General features: G+C 35.2%; 1 protein-coding gene across 13 annotated transcripts in view; it reads right to left on the reverse strand.

The window, feature by feature from the left end:
• Positions 1-17,908, reverse strand: part of ERC1 (ELKS/RAB6-interacting/CAST family member 1) — a 505,760-nt gene that overhangs the window by 267,505 nt on the left and 220,347 nt on the right. For all 13 annotated transcript variants that reach the window (XM_053225651.1, XM_053225649.1, XM_053225652.1 and 10 more), the window contains one exon: positions 14,022-14,157. In XM_053225651.1, coding sequence (XP_053081626.1) covers positions 14,022-14,157 — 136 coding nt within the window. The remainder of the gene's footprint in view (positions 1-14,021; positions 14,158-17,908) is intronic.

Consider the following 17,908-nt stretch of genomic DNA (forward strand, 5'->3'; position numbering starts at 1 on the left):
CTGGGGCCATCTTGGAAGATGATTATCATAGCATGTTAGAGTATACCTTTAGTATAAGAAAACTGAATTATCAAATGAAGCAATGAAGCATGACAACAGTGACTATCATAACTGCTTGAGAGTAGAATACCTGTTAGGATAACAGGGTCTTACTAGAAAGACATAGCTTTTGCTATGAGAGTATATTAAAATGGAACAAAATTAACACTAGATTACCTAAAATGTAAAAGACAAATATTAAGCAGACTTCACAAAATTGGGATATCCATTGGCTATCAGCAAAATATACATTTTGTCAACAATTATTCAGAATAAAACTCATGATGGGATTGAGTTCTAATGAAATATTTGTTTTATAAATTTTTTAAAATGTTTGTTTCTGAGAGAGAGACAGAGACAGAGAGACAGACAGAATCTGAAGCAGGCTCCAGGCTCTGAGCTGTAAGCACACAGCCCAATGCGGAACTCAAACTCACCAACTGAGAGATTGTGACCTGAGCCGAAGTCGGAGGCTTAACCAACTGAGCCACCCAGGCACTCCTCTAGTGAAATATTTTCTTATGATTATGGTAAAAATTAAAGTAATCCAACTTAATTTGTTAGTAGTTCAGCACTAAGAATACTCAATATCCAATCAATCAAAGGTCAACTGAAAAAATTACTGGGCAAATGTTTAAATAGCTATATGTAATAGAGAATACTAATAGGTTTAGTCCTCACATTTTAGTTAAGTTTCTTTCTTTTGGAAACAAACCCATTTTTAAGGAAATTGGCCCTCACCTATGAATTCCCTATGAATTTTCATTATAATTGATTTTACTCTTAAGGGGGAAAAAATCACAAAATTTAGCAAAAAAAACCAGTCTAATTTAAAATTACATAAAGAGGAATTATTTGTACTATTTGGAGTTAGCCAACTGTCTAGCCCTCACTATTTAGAAAAACGTTAAATTGGCAGGGTGGGGGGAAAAAACCACATAGAGGAAGAAACTTCAATTTCATTCACCTGCTCTAACTTGGAATTTCACTCTATTTAACGAATTTAGGCAACCTTAAATTTAGAATGTACTGTATACCACAGACAACTCACTTAAAAGCCATCTGGAGACAGGAAAGGAACATGCTTTACCATTTTAAATAGTTTGTATCACTTAAAATGAGAGCAATATCTTTAGAATTTTACTTCAACTGCTGTAAGTTATGTTTGCACTCATCAAAACTAACAAAGACCAGTTTTCCTACCATGAGATTAGGTGCTGAAGCCTACTTACTATGACAACTACACTTATCAAATAAGGTCAAATAAGATCACTTCATTTACAGAATATAGGGTTCAAAGCAGGGGGTGTGTATGACTAGTTTTGGGGGTATGGTAGAGGGAGAGAGGAAGTGGGAAGCTACCAAAGAATTCTTCATATCCTTAAATAAGAAGACTCCTATAGTCGAATGAGATTAGGGCAAAAGCTGTGGCAGCTGTAACTTGAGGCAAATTAACAAGAAGACCAGATTCTAGCAAATCCCATACTACTAATTCCCCTAATAGACTCATCTGAACTTTGCTTCTTGACATCAGCTCTGTCAATATCAACTATATACCACTACAGCTCTAAGACTCTAGTCTCCACAACCTTTCCTTCAAATCAAACATTCGTTAAGGACAGCAAAGGCAAACCAAACAAAAAAAAACCCAGCAATTAAAAATAATTTTTTGTTCTCTTCAAACATCTTCCTCACAATTAAAAGGAAAAACGGTACAATACTACAGTACCATAAAAAGAAGTCACCTGAGGAGCACTTGAGTAGCTCTATCAGTTAAGCGTCCAACTTCGGCTCAGGTCATGATCTCATGGTTTTTGAGTTCAAGCCCAGAATCAGGCTCTGTGGTGACAGCTCAGAGCCTGGAGCCTGCTTTGGATTCTGTGTCTCCTTTTCCCTCTGCTCTTCCCTCCCTCCCTCCCTCTCTCTCTCTTTCTCAAATATAAACAAACATAAAAAAAAAAAGAAAGAAAGAAATCACTGGATAATGACAGATCTTCTTCTTAAGCTTCTCCCTCTGTCAACAGCAGAGGGAAGGTCACTGCAAATCTCACAAAGATTCTCCAAGGTAACCCAGCCTCCCATGTTCACTCATCACTTTCCCAACTGCTATCCATTATCCTTAACATAAAGAGACAGTAATTTTTTATTACTCTCAACCCCACTGCTTATTCTTCCTCTCTTTTCCCCATCCTCCAAGCATACAAACACATGCAGAAGATTTCATTAGAATCATTCAACATGTCAGAATTCAATTACCAACTGCTTAGATGCAAACTGGGAGAAAAAAATTGAAGCTAGATGCACTGATGAAGTCAATTTTATGAAAAGAAAGCCACCCTAACACAGAGACAGAATTTGGTTATACACCAACTATTTTTTATTTTAAGGAAATGCTTTGGCATAAAATTTAAAGGTATTTTCTTCCCCCTTCTGTCCATAGTCCCTCAAACATCTCCTGCACTCAAAGTTGAACTCTGTTATAACCTTAATTTTTAAAAATCAAAGTCAAACAAGAGCAGATGCATTTCATTAAAGAAAGAGAAATATATACATATACAATGGTGCTTATTTATTTATTTGAGGGGGGAAGGGCAGAGAGAGAATCCCAAGCAGGCTCCGCACTGATAGCATGCACCCCTACATAAATTTTACAGAATATATAGTAAAAATATCCCATGTAGATGAGCCAGGTTTTTATCTTAAAAATTCTGGTATCAAAAACTTGAGCAAGGACTTAGGGTTAGCCTAATCCTAGTACATGTCTCCTGTGATCAATAATGCTTATAGAGGGGCACAGGGGTAGTTGACTGAGTGACTGACTCTTGATTATAGCTCAGGTCATGATCTTGTAGTTTGTGAAATTGAGCCCCACATTGGGCTCTGTGCGGTCAGATTCCTTCTCCCTCTCTCTCTGCCCTCCCCCTGCTTGTGTGCATGCTCTCTCTCTCTCAAAAATAAAATAAGATAAAATATAATGCTTATTAAAAGAACAAGCATAAATTTTCAAAGTCTTTACCAAACATGCCAAAGATAACCTTTTATTTAAAATAATGAATAACTGATGTGGTCTATAAGAGGATGACTTTTGCCTTTGAGGTCTTAGCAAAAGGGATATATAAAGCCTGCTTCTGTTCTCTCTTAAAAATAAGAATCTTATTACAGACTTCACTTTCCAAATACAAAGGAGTTGTTTCCACAACAACACAAAGGAAAGGATTAAACCATTCATTTTACTGAGGTGAGGATATAGTACTTGTAAGAATTTTAGTGCCAAATGTAACTTTAACCAGCCATTATTTTATGGGGAGCATTCTTATAATAAGCTAAAAGGATGTGGCTAAAAGTTCCCATAGAATAGGGCTAACCTTTGGGCACCTGGGTGCCTCAGTTGGTTAAGCGTCTGAGTTCAGCTCAAGTCAGATCTCAATGTTCATGAGTTCAAGCCCTCCATCGGGCTCTGTGCTTATAGCTCAGAGCCTGGAGCCTGCTTTGGTTTCTGTGTCTCCTTTTCTCTCTGACTCTCTCTCTCAAAAGTGAATAAATATTTTTTTAAAAAAAAGAGAGAGAGAATAGGGCTAACCTTAACAGTAGGAAGCATCTTAGTAGACTACACATGAATATTATCAATAAACATTCTTTCAGTAAATTTCACTGGCAATCAAATAGAACTGAACTTTGGCCAGAGAGAAAAGTATCTGCAGAGTCTATTTCAACCACTGTAGAGTTCCTTAGAATAAATTTATGACTTGTTTTTTGTTTTCTAAATGGTAAAAAGCAGCACAGTTTGGGCTAAAACCTTTTAAAAACTGCACACATGCCAAAAATTTGAGTAGGTGCTTCACCTACAGGAAAGCCAAATTTTCAACTTAATTCCAGCAATTATGCACAAGGTTGTAAAAATGGACCTAATTTGTATATACTTTTCCAGTGTGATCCCTAAGTCCATTTAATATTTCTTGAGAACACCATAAACACCCACCTATGTCCATATTCTAGACAGAAAAAGACCTATTTTGCCAAAGAAAAAAATTAAAGAGGAAGAAATGACATAGGATTAAATCTTTAAATAGGTCAAGGAGAATATTTGTTAAGGAACCAAAATTGATTTTTACAAGAACATCATTAATATATTACAGGTACGTAATATATTAGGTGACACATCACATACTATTTCTAGAAAGAGATCAGAGAATCTTAATTTTTTTAATGTTTTCTTAAATAATTACCCCCCTGGCCAATGTGAAAACCAAACATAAGTAGTCTTCATTTCAGAAAGGAAAAACATCTCTTACCCAAATGGAAGAATGTTTGCTTTTGATACAGCAAATCCAATCAATTTTTAAAGAAAAACACAAATGTTTCACTGATAATGCTTCTGAAAAGAGAATATGTCTAAATATACATAAAGTTTTCCTGTCACTATTTCTATTGTTTTCATTTTCTTTGAACTTTGTTGTTAATATTCATTGGTCTCAGGAGAGCTGACTCACAAGAGCCACAGTGTTCTTTCAGCAGTCCCATTAATCTCTGTGACAGTACCCTCTCTCAAGGTTAAATTCAAATACTTATCTTTGTTATAAATAAAAACAAAGCACCAAACCACTATCAAACCAAGCTTCATCCCTACCCACCTTCAGTCTACTTTGTCTTAATATTAGAATATGACTAAAACTTGTAGTTTTGTCAAAAGACAAAGTGAGTGTTACTACTTAAAAAATAAAAACATGTAAGGTAAATATTCTCAACTAACTGCAGATAACATTTCTTTGTTAAAATATTTGAAGTCCTGGGTGCCTGGGTGGCTCAGTTGGTTGGGCGGCTGACTTCAGCTCAGGTCACGATCCTGTGGTTCGTGGGTTTGAGCCCCGTGTCAGGCTCTTTGCTGACAGCTTAGAGCCTGGAGCCTGTTTCGGATTCTGTGTCTCCCTCTCTCTCTGCCCCTCCTTTGCTCATTCTCATTCTCATTCTCTCTCTCTCAAAAATAAACATTTAAAATATGTGTGTGCGTGTGTGTGTGTGTGTGTGTGTGTATAATTATTCCTTAAAGAGTAATCTATGAAATTTTAAAGACTACTAGAATGCTAAATATTGTAGCATCATACAATTTTTTTTAATTTGTAACTTAAATTTTATTATAACAATTATAGCTGCAGTTAGTGAATGGCTGCCTATGTAAAACAATATTTAAGAAAGGCTGAAAAGATATGTTTAAAACAGCCCTTAACCTAAGGCAGATATAAACTAGCACAGAAGAGAAAGTGATTAAATCATACAAAAGCAATTATAATATATTAAAAAGTATAAAATGACAAAGTATAATTAAACATATAGGCTGAGGAACAATAGATAAGACAATAACAAACAGGGTACAGATCATAAACAAAGATTAATTTTAAGCCAGAATGTTTAGGTGGTAAAACTGGAAATCCACCGGGAAAAGATTCTGTATAAGAAAAAGAGCATAGATTAGAAAATCAACAAACTGTATTTACGAAACATCAACACTATAGCTTCTCTAGAATATAGTAGCTATACTAGGAAGTATCTCACCTAAAAATGAGGTTAGAAATACTTAAAGGTTTGGTTGAAGGGAGACTCCAAAGGCCAGGCTAAGATGCTTGTGAATGAGTGTTCTGGACATCTATCAATTCAACTGAAATCAATAAACACTTTTAGAGAGAACCAACTATGTACAACATACCAAGACCTAATTCCCAAACTCAAATATATGGGGGAAACAACACACAAATTATTAGTATGTAATATAAAGTAGGATAAAACAGATATCAAAGCAGAAACAAAGTCTAATGGAATTACAACAGAGGCCTGATTAATACCAACTGTGAGGATTTGGGCAGGCTTCACAAGGGAGGAAGCATCTGATCTGAACCTTATAAAGATAGGCAGCCTTTCAACAAAGAGATTTCCTAATCGCAACATCACCATCAGTCAAATCAGCTAAGATTATGCTTTCATATAATGTTTATTTAGGAGGTCCTTATTGCTGGGATTTGCCTAATTTTGTTTTTTTATACAGCAATTACTTACAAATTGCACTATAACACACCTTTTGACAAAAAGAGCATATCACAGCACTCAGCACAGTGACAGTTCCATAACGGGCACACAATAAATGTTTACTGAGGACAACTACAGATTATTCTGAAATCTTATTTAGCCAATCAAGGTGAAATACAGCTTACAAAAAAATATTAATGAAACAACTCAGAACTAAATTTAATACAGAGCGAAATTCTTGAGTAAGGGAAACAAAGTTCAGCAAAATTAAATGCAGACTATCAAGAGAAGAGGCATTATAATTAAAAAACACGATAGCAGAAAAGGCTCATCACCAATATGCGTCATCACCAATATGTGCAGCATTGTTTTTATCATTCATGTACTTTATTCATGAATATTGAATGGAATTGTAAAATAGTTTAGATGTATATATGGATCATACTAGAAACACTTTAACTAACCATTGTATAATCAAGTCTTAATATCAGTCACATATATACCTAAAGATAGACATTACAAAGACTTTGTGAAGGGCAGTGAATTTTGGTGAGTGTGTGACAGAAAAAACTGGCCAAGGCAAGTGTATAGATCAGTATAGGACCATCTACTATCTCCAAGGTCAATAAGATAGAATGGAAGACATTTATCTACCTTAGCCCAGGGAGATCACTGCTCTTTCTTGACCATTTTGAATACACTGGATCAGACCACTCAATGATGCTGTCCTCTTTCTCAGACTCTCAGCACCATTACCATGATGTACTTACTCCCCACTCTGGAGACCATCTTCTCTCTTGCCTTCTATAATGCCATATTCTCCTTTTTCTCTCCCATCTCAACTGGCCTTTTCATTTTAGTTTCTTTTCAAACACCACCCTCTCCTACCCAAACCCATCTCTACCTACTGAGGATTCCAACAGCTCAGCTCTAAGTCCAGGTTCTTCTGTTAATATTTTACCTCTAGACGATATGACTGATTCCTACAGACTTCAATATGATTTTTAAACTCAAGTCCCCAAAATTAATTTCTATGGACTTTTTATCATTATGTTACATTGTCTTCCTCATAAGGCAATATGTTCCAGAGGCTGTAGGGAGCATGTCTTTTCACTACTATATAATCAAGTCTAGCAACAGACTTTTACACGTAGAAAGCATTTGATAATTTTATACTGAATAAATAAAAGACATCAAGTACGTCTAAGGAAAATGAGTAAAAATTAAGCCTGATATCTTGGAGGGATATAGACTAATCAAGGTACATCAACTCTAATAAAATAGCCATATTTTCATATCATAGCTTTATGATTTAGGTCAGATTTTCAGAACAATCAACTTGTTCAATTAAGTTCTAAATTAAACTAAGGCTTTAAGATATCAAACAATATGGAGAACACAGTAATATCTGCTTTGCGAATTTAGAAATGGTATTTGAAAAAAGCCCAAGGTATCTATCCTGTATCATTAAGCTTGGAGGTAAGATGTTTTTGAAATTCACAGCTCATTTATTTCAAGGGAATGAGAACATGAAGTGGATAATTAAAAGTGCTGAGATGGGTGCCTGGGTGGCTCACTCGGCTAAGCCTCTGACTTCAGATCAGGTCATGATCTCACAATTCGTGGGTTTGAGCCCCACATCAGGCTCTGTGCTGACAGCTCAGAGCCTGGAACCTGCTTCAGATTCTGTATCTTCCTCTCTCTCTGCCCCTCCCATGCTCAATCCTCTAATCCTCTATCTCTCTCTCTCAAAAATACATAAACATTAAAAAAAAAGTTCTGAGAAAAGAGTCAATGACAATTTGAAATAAATTTTTAATTCTGAACTAATTATAAAAATACAGAGAGGCTGCAAAATTAGTACACAGTTCCCATATACCCCTCCACCCAGCCTCCTCTAATGTTAAGAGCTTACATAACCATAGTACAGTGATCACAATTAGGAAATTTACATTGGTACAATACTCTTCACAAAACTAAAGACCTTCTTTTAATTTCAACAGTTTTCCCCTAATGTCCTGTATCTGATTTAGGATTCAATCTGGGATCCCACAGTTCATTTAGTTAACATTTCTTCTAAGTGCCACTCCATCTACAATAGTTTTCAGTCTTTGTCTTTCACAATCTTGATACTTTTAAAGTGTACTGCATAGTTATTTTATAAAAATGTTCCAGAATTTGGATTTGTCTGGTAATTTCTCATAACTGGAATAAGATTATACATTTTGGAGAAAGAGCACAGATATGAGATTGTCTACTTTCTCAGTACATCATATCAAGGGGACCATGATGTCAATATCTGACTACTGCTAATGCTAACCTGAATCATTCTGTTAAGGTGGTGTCTATTAGGTCTGTTCACAGAAATGTTAGTCTTCCCTTTATACCTAATAAACATCTCAGGGAATATATTTTGAGACTATTATTCCTCAAATGTTCACCCACTAATTTTCACAACCATCACTGCATCTGGTCTGCAACACTTATTACTGAGGTGTTTGTTTCGTGGTGATTTTTAAAAATCTGCATCCTTCTACACTTACTAATTAGAAATCTTCTTCGGGAAAGAACTGCTCTCACCCCCCTACTTACTTATGCATTTGATTATTTATATCAGTATGAGCTCATATTTATTTCATTCTATGGATTAAATTCAAATATTACCATTATTTATCTTTTTACTCAAATTGTTTTAACATGAGACATTAGGTGCTCCTTCAGGTTGGCTCCTATGTTTTCGCAAGCCTGCATTCTTTTGTTGAGCATTTTCCTATTTTCTGGAACCACAAAGTTATCCAGGCTCACTGCATATTTTCCCTGCCCCAACCCTGAAATCAACCATTTCTTCAAGATGCCTTGGTTCATCTTACTGAAGAAAGGTGTATAGAAACCAGAATCTGGGTGTTAGGTGTGCTTACTACTTCTAAGCCCTCTTGGTGGACAAAGAGGAAATATAAGCATATATAACAACCCCATACATATATACATATCAGTATTTCTATATTTATTTGCATATAAATTAAATACCATGAATTCATACTAATATCTCTGATTCCAGTACAACGCTACAGGGTTTACTTAAGCCTTCCCACTTCACTTATTTATAACTTCTTGCTTAAACAATGAAAAGCTCGCCCTCATTATATTTACTTGAATTCTAGTACACATATCTAGTGCTCTCAGAATGGCTAGCCTATCCTTTGTGAGAAACACATTTATTACTAGATTACAACATTTATGTATAGTTCTTTGTCTTTAGCTTTCTAGCATTCCGTCAAGACAATGTCTTCTAAAACTATTTAGGTTAGTTCCTTTCTTCCCCAGCCCTTTGAGGGTGTTTGTATTATACATTTATAAAACAAGTTTACCTGTTAGTGTTTGTATTCTCTTTGGCTTTTCCCCCCACCCCACCCCACGTCTTGATTGGTTTTGTTTACCTAGTTTTTAGCATATGTGAAATAGTACTATGGTTCGGAGAGTCAAAGTCTTTATTACATAACAGAAGGTTCTCCTCAAACCTACCACCCCAATCCCATTTCCCCTTTCCACTCTTCTCATCATTCCCATAGATAACTGGTCTCTTTAGTTTCCAGTTTATCCTTCCTGTTTTCTTTTGAAAAAGAAAAAAAAAAAAGATGAGATATAAGTGTATTTTCTTATACCAAGAGTAGCATACTATAGATAGTCTTTGTGCTTCCCCCCTCCCCCCAACTTAACAGGATGTCCATATCAGGTCATTAGAGATCTTCCTCACTTTTTTTTAAAGCTTCCAAGTCTCCAGTTTGTGGATGTACCATAGAAGACTCAAGTACTCTCCTACCTACAGGCAATTAGGTTGTTTCTAATATTTCACAATTACCCACAATACTGTAAAGAACCGTTTATATAAGTATTTTTATATTGCCTGAGCTGTATCTTCAGATACAAGATGATGGATAGCTGAGTCAGTAAGTTAACTGCATATGTATATATGGTAATTATAACCTACATTAAAAAATCATGTTTTGAACTTTAATAATTTTTAAGAGTAAAAGGGGGCTTCTACAACCAAAAAATCTCAGACAAGTTAATATACATAACACAAAAGTACAAACAGAATACAATGGAATGTCAATGTCCTACATTAAGAAAGGGTACTCGTATCTAAGGCCATGATAAACAATGCCAAGGTTTACAGTCTGCAGGATTCCTAGGTTCCCTCCACTTTCAGGTATCATTTTCATTTCATATGTAAGGAATTTGTTTAATCTTTTTAGAACATTTTTAATGTGTTGAACCAAAAACAAGGAGTAAAGTAACAACTTATTTCCAAACTCACGTTCTGCCAAAAAGGAATACTTTTAGTTCCATCTGAATATTCAAAAAATGGAAAATTGAAAGAAATGAAGTTATCTTTTCAAAACACTTTTAAGATAAAACATGGGATTTTGAATTAAAAAAAAACAGTACAGCAAGGACATCAAATGTGCAAATGCTACACTCAACTATCATGAATAAACCTCACATGTGATGACGACTCATTTACATAAAATAAAAATATGCAAAACTAACCTATACTTATTTAATATATACACAGGTTGCAAAGAAAAGCAAAGAACAATAAAAGCCAAAATAATAATTTCCTCTAGAGGAAGGGAGGAAAAAATGATCAGGAAGGAATATACATATGATTTCTGGGATGCCAGTAATCTTCTAATTTCTTGAGATGATCACTTTACATGTATTATTTACATTGTGTGTATATGTGTATTTTATGTACTTCATCTAACGTATTTAATCTTGCAGAATAATGAAAGACAAATTTAAAAAGTAATATCACTGCTTTGTGGCAAACTGTAACTTCTACTAGAAAGAGTGAAGACACCAATGAACTACCATAACTGGCAGTCACTGAATAACAAAAAGTGAAAATTAACCTTCTTGTCTTAAACCAGGTTTTAATCTTCACAAACAAAAGAAACATACTATGTATTTACTAATATCATCAGTAGAATTAAACTTTGGAAGGCAAGGTGGCACCTGATAAAGATTATTCATTATTCATCAAATCTGAAAAAATTAAATATACCATATTTTTAACATGATAAAGAATATACTTTAATCCTAGAATTATTATGCCTATAGTGGAAATACTAAAATAATTCCTTCCCTCTCATTTCCTATTTCACAAAAACATCAACAGATGAACCCAAATATATATGCAGAAATTTAAAACACACAAAAAAATTCAGGTATTAGAACTATTTTTAATACAAGTCCAAAATCAATTGCTTTTCTACTATTATACTTTCATGAATTCTGATTAGCCATTTCTCCAAGATCACTAGCTTTTTTTAGTGGAAATTCATATTTAGAGATCACAACCTGGGTGCTAGGGATGTTGACTACCACTGGTTGTCATTTGCAACAACATGGTTAAGAAGTGAGTGGCAGAGCTAGTTAGTACAAGAGCTGAGATCACATGGAAAATATCCTAGTTGTAACCCTATACTCTTTTCACTATATTTAAATGAACTACATCCATGTGTATCTTGCATATGGCCATGAGCTATCATTTGTCATTATTTTTATATCCATCACTTAGTGAGACACCTTGGAAAAGTCATTCATCCACTCTAAACTAGTTTTCTATGTAATATATAAAATAAATAATCTGATGTCCTTATTTCTCAAATCATACAAAGAGTAAATAGGAGATTACATGTGAAGGCTCTTTTGATAATAACATAAAAACTGACAAAAGATTAAAAGGGCATCTTTCGGTTTACGCAGACAGACTGGTAACAGAAAACATTAAAGGGGTGGAGGACAGAAGACAAATGAAAAAATTAAGGAGGTAACATAAATAAGGGCCTGTCTTATAAATTAAATATTTTCAGAAATTAAAAACATTGTGATACTAGTTCAACAAAGGAGGCTGAATGAAATCCTAGAAATAGCCTAATCATTCAATGAAATGAGCAATGAAATAATTTCCTATCAATGATCTAGTTAAATTGTTAGCAATGAAGAAAAATAAGACCCTCACCACACAAAATATCCTAAAATAATTTAAATTAAGAAGGTAAAAAATGGAAGTCCAGAGCAACTTAAAAATATTTATAGGCAAATATTTATATGTTCTCAAAACAGGGATAAACAAACCAAAAAAATTCTTGGGGAAAAGGCCAACACGGAAGAGAGATAGCATTTGATTTATATTAACAAATGAAAATTTAAGACATGAATAAATACTTAGCCTCACTGGTAATCAAACAAATGTAAATTAAAACAAAAATTAAATATTTTCCGGGGCGCCTGGGTGGCTCAGTCGGTTAAGCGTCTGACTTCGGCTCAGGTCATGATCTCACGGTTCATGGGTTCGAGCCCCACATCGGGCTCTGTGCTGACAGCTGGGAGCCTGGAGCCTGCTTCGGATTCTGTGTTTCCCTCTCTCTCTGCCCCTCCCCAACTAGCGTGCTGTTTCCCTCTGTCTCAAAAATTAATAAACATTCAAAAAAAATTGTTTTTAAATTAAATATTCTCCATCCATCAGACTGGCACTTTAAAAAAAGGGAGTGGGGGGCACCTACATGGCTCAGTCAGTTAAGCGTCCAACTTCGGCTCAGGTCATGATCTTGCCATTCCTGAGTTCGAGCCTCATGTCAGACTCTGTGCTGACAGCTTAGAGCCTGGAGCCTGTTTCAGATTCTGTGTCTCCCTCTCTCTCTGCCCCTCCCCTGCTCGCACTCTGACTCTCTCTCTCTCTCTCTCTTAAAAATAAATAAACATTAAACAAAAAAAAAAAACTTTTTAAAAAGGAGGAAGAAAATTGATAATATCAACTACTGTTGGCAACAGTGAGGGAAAACCGGTACGCTGCTTCTATCAAAAGGCGCTGCATTTGAAAAGATGTGTATTGTTTCTATAAGGACCATGCACTGTATAATAAAATTTATATAAAACAGGAATGAAAAAAGAAATTAAAAAGTCAGATTTTTGTGTCTGAAATGGATCTGTTGTGAAGTCTAAAAATGTCCCACAAATCTCTTCAGTAAAGATTGCATGATAATGCAATTGTGGCATAAATACTCTCTCAAACCAAATTAAAAGTTTCAACGAGAGAAAAACAAAGTGGCGGCAGCTTAGCAGAATTAGCAGATATGCTTCCCTAAAATTTAAACTTCATTCTGACAGGTTACAGATCCAGAAAGTCTCAGGTAAAATCATGGCTGAGCCACTTACAGAGCTGTGTGCATTCAGGTAAATAATTCAATTTCTCGGAGTCACTTTCTTACCTGTAAAACGTGCACAAAACCACCTGCTCCACAAGATCAATGTCAAGGTTAGAAATAATGAATGACCAAAGGCCTGAGTTCAAGTAATGGGCACATAACAGGAACTTACCATATCGTCACTAGTACTGTTATGGAGTTTAGTTACACCTAATTTTTGAAAAATTATCACTCCACTGAAGTGAAAAAGTATAGTTTATACATCCTGTATGACTGTGAAATATGCTCTCTAAAGTGAATATTTAAAAAGGAGGGAAAGAAAGAGAGAAAGGAAAAAGCAGAGAGAATAAAGGTAAAAGAAGAATAAAAAAACAGAATGAAGTTAAACAGACTTAGTTAACCAAGATTAGCAATGTACTCTAATGAAGGAAAATGGCAAATAGTAATACTGACCACCCTGAAGCTTAAGAGAACCCACTCATTAAACTGACGTTGAACTTACCAATTAAATGCGATCAACTTGAAGATGAACTTTCTCCTATGCTGAGGTGTCCTCACAAAGCTGTGGAATAAAACTTGCCTTTTCTATTTAAAGCCATTCCTTTATTGCTAAACAGTTGGTCTCAGAGGAAGGCAGCAAGCAGGGTTAGAAAGAGAAAAAAGAGGAGGATAAAGATGAAGAGAAAAACAACATGCAATCATGGATCAATCTCTTCACCCGATCCTTTCAGATTCTCCTCAGGTTCTAACCTGTAGTTGTTGGGAGCTATCATTGAGGTTATCCTCCCTCCGGCGAGCCTCCTCAAGCATCTGCGCACTCTTCTTCTTTTCCACCTGTTCCTTGTGCTTCAGATTTGCTACCTTCTTATTCTGGTCTTTCACTTGCCTATTGATAAGGGAGGAGAAAAATCAAGCTTTTCATATATCTGCATAAAAAAATATTTTTATTTAGAAATATATAGCACTTATGCCAAAAACTGGCTGAAAACCAACAAAGAATTTCTGCTGCAAAATTTTTCTAACAATTCAAAATTCTTTCCTACCAATGGAAACAAATTGGTAACAATGGTGTTTCAGAAACATGTGTTCAAGCACGTACTTTATGAAACACAAAATTATAAAACAAAAGAAAGACATAGGATAGTCTGAAATAGCAGAAGAAAAGAAACCAATTCAGAGATTTATGTTGGAAATAGGGAAAGGCTACTGACATCAATGTTATGAAATATTTTCTTTTTTATTTGCATATCTATTACTGATTTTTGACTTGCGATTAACATTAGGTTTCTACATAACATCTTATGCATATATCAGCCTATATTAAGTTGATGGTCACTTAAGCTTGAACCCGTTCTTTACTGATAGAGAATTTAAAACAATGGACAAAAAGATACGCACTGGACTTGAGAAAAGAGAGTAAGACCTCAGTGAGACCCTTAACAGAGAGATAGGAAACATAAAAAACCAATCAGAGATGAACTCTGTAAATGAAATTAAAAATACACTATATGAAATAGACTGGAGGAAGCAGAACACCGGATCAGTGATCTGGAGGACAGAGTAATGGAAAATAATCAAGCTGAACAGGAGAGAGGAAAAAAATAATAGTAACAAATGCAAAGAGACTTAGGGAACTCATTGACACCATCAAGTGTAGTAACATTGGAAATATAGGAATCTCAGAAAGAAGTGAGAGAGAAAAGAGGGTAGAAAATTTATTTGGAGAAATAATAGCTGAAAGCTTCCCTATATGAGGAAGGAAATGGAAATCCAGATCCAGGAAGCCCACAGAAGTCCACAACAAAATCAACCCAAGGAGGTCCACACAAAGATACACAGTAATTAAAATGGTGAGGAGTGACAGAGAATTTTAAAAGCAGCCAGAGAGAAGAAAACAGTCATATACAAGGGGACCCATTAGGCTATCAGCTGATTTTTCAGCAGAAACTTTGCAGGCTAGAAGGGAGTGGCATGATATATTCAAAGTGCTAAAGGAAAAAAACCTGCAGCCAAGAATACTCTATCCAGAAAGGATGGCTCCCCAGAGCTGATTAATACAACAAACAGCTGCTGGGTGCCCCTTGTGCGTTTTCCTGTGTGCTATCTCACCTCACTTCACCATACACCTGTGAAGTGGGCACTATGTTATTTCTATTTTAGAAATGAGGGGCGCCTGGGTGGCTCAGTCAGGGGTCCAACTCTTGACCTCAGCTCAGGAGATGATTTCACAGTTCGTGAAATCAAGCCCCACATTGGGCTCTGCACTAACAACGCAGAGCCTGCTTGAGATTCGCACTCTCCCTGTCTCTGCCCCTTCCCCACTCATATGCGTGCACACTCTCTCTCCCTCAAAATAAATAAAAACACTTAAAAAATAGTAAAAATAGAAAATTTATTCAAAATCAAACAGTAAGTTAGTCACATAGATGGTAAAATAAAAGGTCTGATGGAAGTGCACACTAATAGGCTATGCTAAGGTCACATTTCAGATCTGTACTTTCTGCCATCTTGAATATCCACAGAAATATTTAGCCACAGAGAATAAAAACAGATACCAGTAAAAGAAATAAAAATGCAAATCATGTTTATATTTGATTCTCCTCACTATATAATTTTCTATGCTAATGTTTTGATTTTTTTAAATCTGATATCAATTATATCCTAATGGAAAAAAACAGATTGGGACCTTTGCATTAGAAAAGACCAAAAAATGAAACAAGATTTTTTCATGAATCAAATTGCTCTTTCTCAAAATTAAACTTCTCATAACGTTAGTTTACTGATACAAATATTTGCTGTTTTTAGAGTGAAAAAAATTTTAGATGGTATATAAATTCTTTTCACCCTGCATCTGTGGATTATTCCAGATGGTGCTAGCAACCACTAAAGCCATAGCAGTAACCTGGTTATTTGGAGCATTATGACACATGGAGGAAGAAACCTAATTAAAATCACCTGTGTATTTTTTGGTTAGCGGGCCAACCTTAAAGACTCAATTGTTGATCCAATCAAAACCCTTTTCATTCTTCAGTACTTTTTATCGTTATTATTATCTGAGAATGAGTGGTTTATTTTCATCCTGACTTTACCCATAGAACTAGCAAGCCATAGAACTAGGTCAGGGTGTTTTTAGTGGTGTTTCAGAAAAGAGAATAAAAAATCCCACTGCCCCTATCCTATCCCAATAATCATTCCAATCCAACTTGTAGTATGCATTTAAAAACCAAAACTGTTTGGGGGTGCCTGGGTGGCTCAGTCAGTTAAGCGACTGACTTTGGCTCAGATCATGATCTCTCAGTTCATGAGTTTGAACCCCCCGCCCCCCCCCGCCCGCCGGCAGGCTCTGTGCTGACAGCTCAGAGCCTGGAGCCTGCTTTGGATTCTGTGTCTCCCTCTAACTCTGCCCCTCCCCCACCCTCACTCTGTCTCTCTCAAAAATAATAAAAAAAATTTTTTTTTAATGTTTGTGGCACCTGGGTGACTCAGTAGGTTAAGTTCCAACTTCAGTTCTTCAGTTCAGTTCATGAACTCACTGTTCGTGGGTTCAAGCCCCACATCAGGCTCTGTGCTGACAGCTCAGAGCCTGGAGCCTGCTTCGAATTCTGTCTCCCTCTCTCTCTCTGCCCCTCCCCAGCTCATGCTCTCTCTCTCTTTCAAAAATAAATAAACTTAAAAAAAAAAAAAGATAATTTTAATCTTCAAAATATTGGTCATAGGATTTTTTAAATGATTATCTCCATCAACTCCAAAAAGACACGACAAAATACTAAGTAATAAATATAGAATACCAAGCTGAATACAAAGCATGATCCTAAACATATGTGTGCATACACACATACATAACTGAAAAAATTAAAAACTTAGGATGTTTTTAATGTTTCTTTTAATGGTATTCTGTAGTTTCTAAATTTTTTAAAATAGACAAAATACTTTTAAAAAACATTTTAAAATTATGTTTTTAAAAATGAGATGTGGTTTTACCTCAAAATAGGATCTTCATCTATATCAGACTAACAGAAAGTAGTCCAGTATGGCACATTTAAGTTTCCCTTATTTTTTTTGGTCTTTAATTTTCCACTTCCAACTCCATTTTCTTTTCACGTTTTCAATTTCTTTTCTTTAACTTAGTTTTCTGGCTTTAGCTCTACATTTTCATTCTATAGACTAAAGGATAATTAAATAGGAAAATAAAATGATTTTATCTAATAAGTCAGGCAACCAAGAAAAGTATAGAAAATTTTAAGAGTATTAAATCAATATATCTCCCATTGTTTCTCCTACCCCACCTTCTTGTATAATGTTTACGTGCAAATGCAACACAAATATATGGAAAGTTCTGAATTCACAAATTAATTAGAGTGGATGAATACAACCAACTTTCTTGTCTAATATCCTTTTCAACACTGTTTCTTGGGCAAAGAACACAAACAGTATTATCACAACATACGTGATAAGTAAAAGGAAAGATGTAACTTGAGGAATTGTTTGGGAATAAATATTCTGAGACATAATAGAATCTGTGAAACATGAAATTACTTTCTCTTATAAATAGATCAATATGTAATTTGATTTAAATCTGGGTAGACAAGAAAACCCAAATATGTTAGTAAACCCATACCTTAAACAGAAAGAAAAGG

Source organism: Acinonyx jubatus, chromosome B4 (assembly GCF_027475565.1).
Source record: "Acinonyx jubatus isolate Ajub_Pintada_27869175 chromosome B4, VMU_Ajub_asm_v1.0, whole genome shotgun sequence".
In the NCBI taxonomy this organism is placed as follows: Eukaryota; Metazoa; Chordata; class Mammalia; order Carnivora; family Felidae; genus Acinonyx; species Acinonyx jubatus.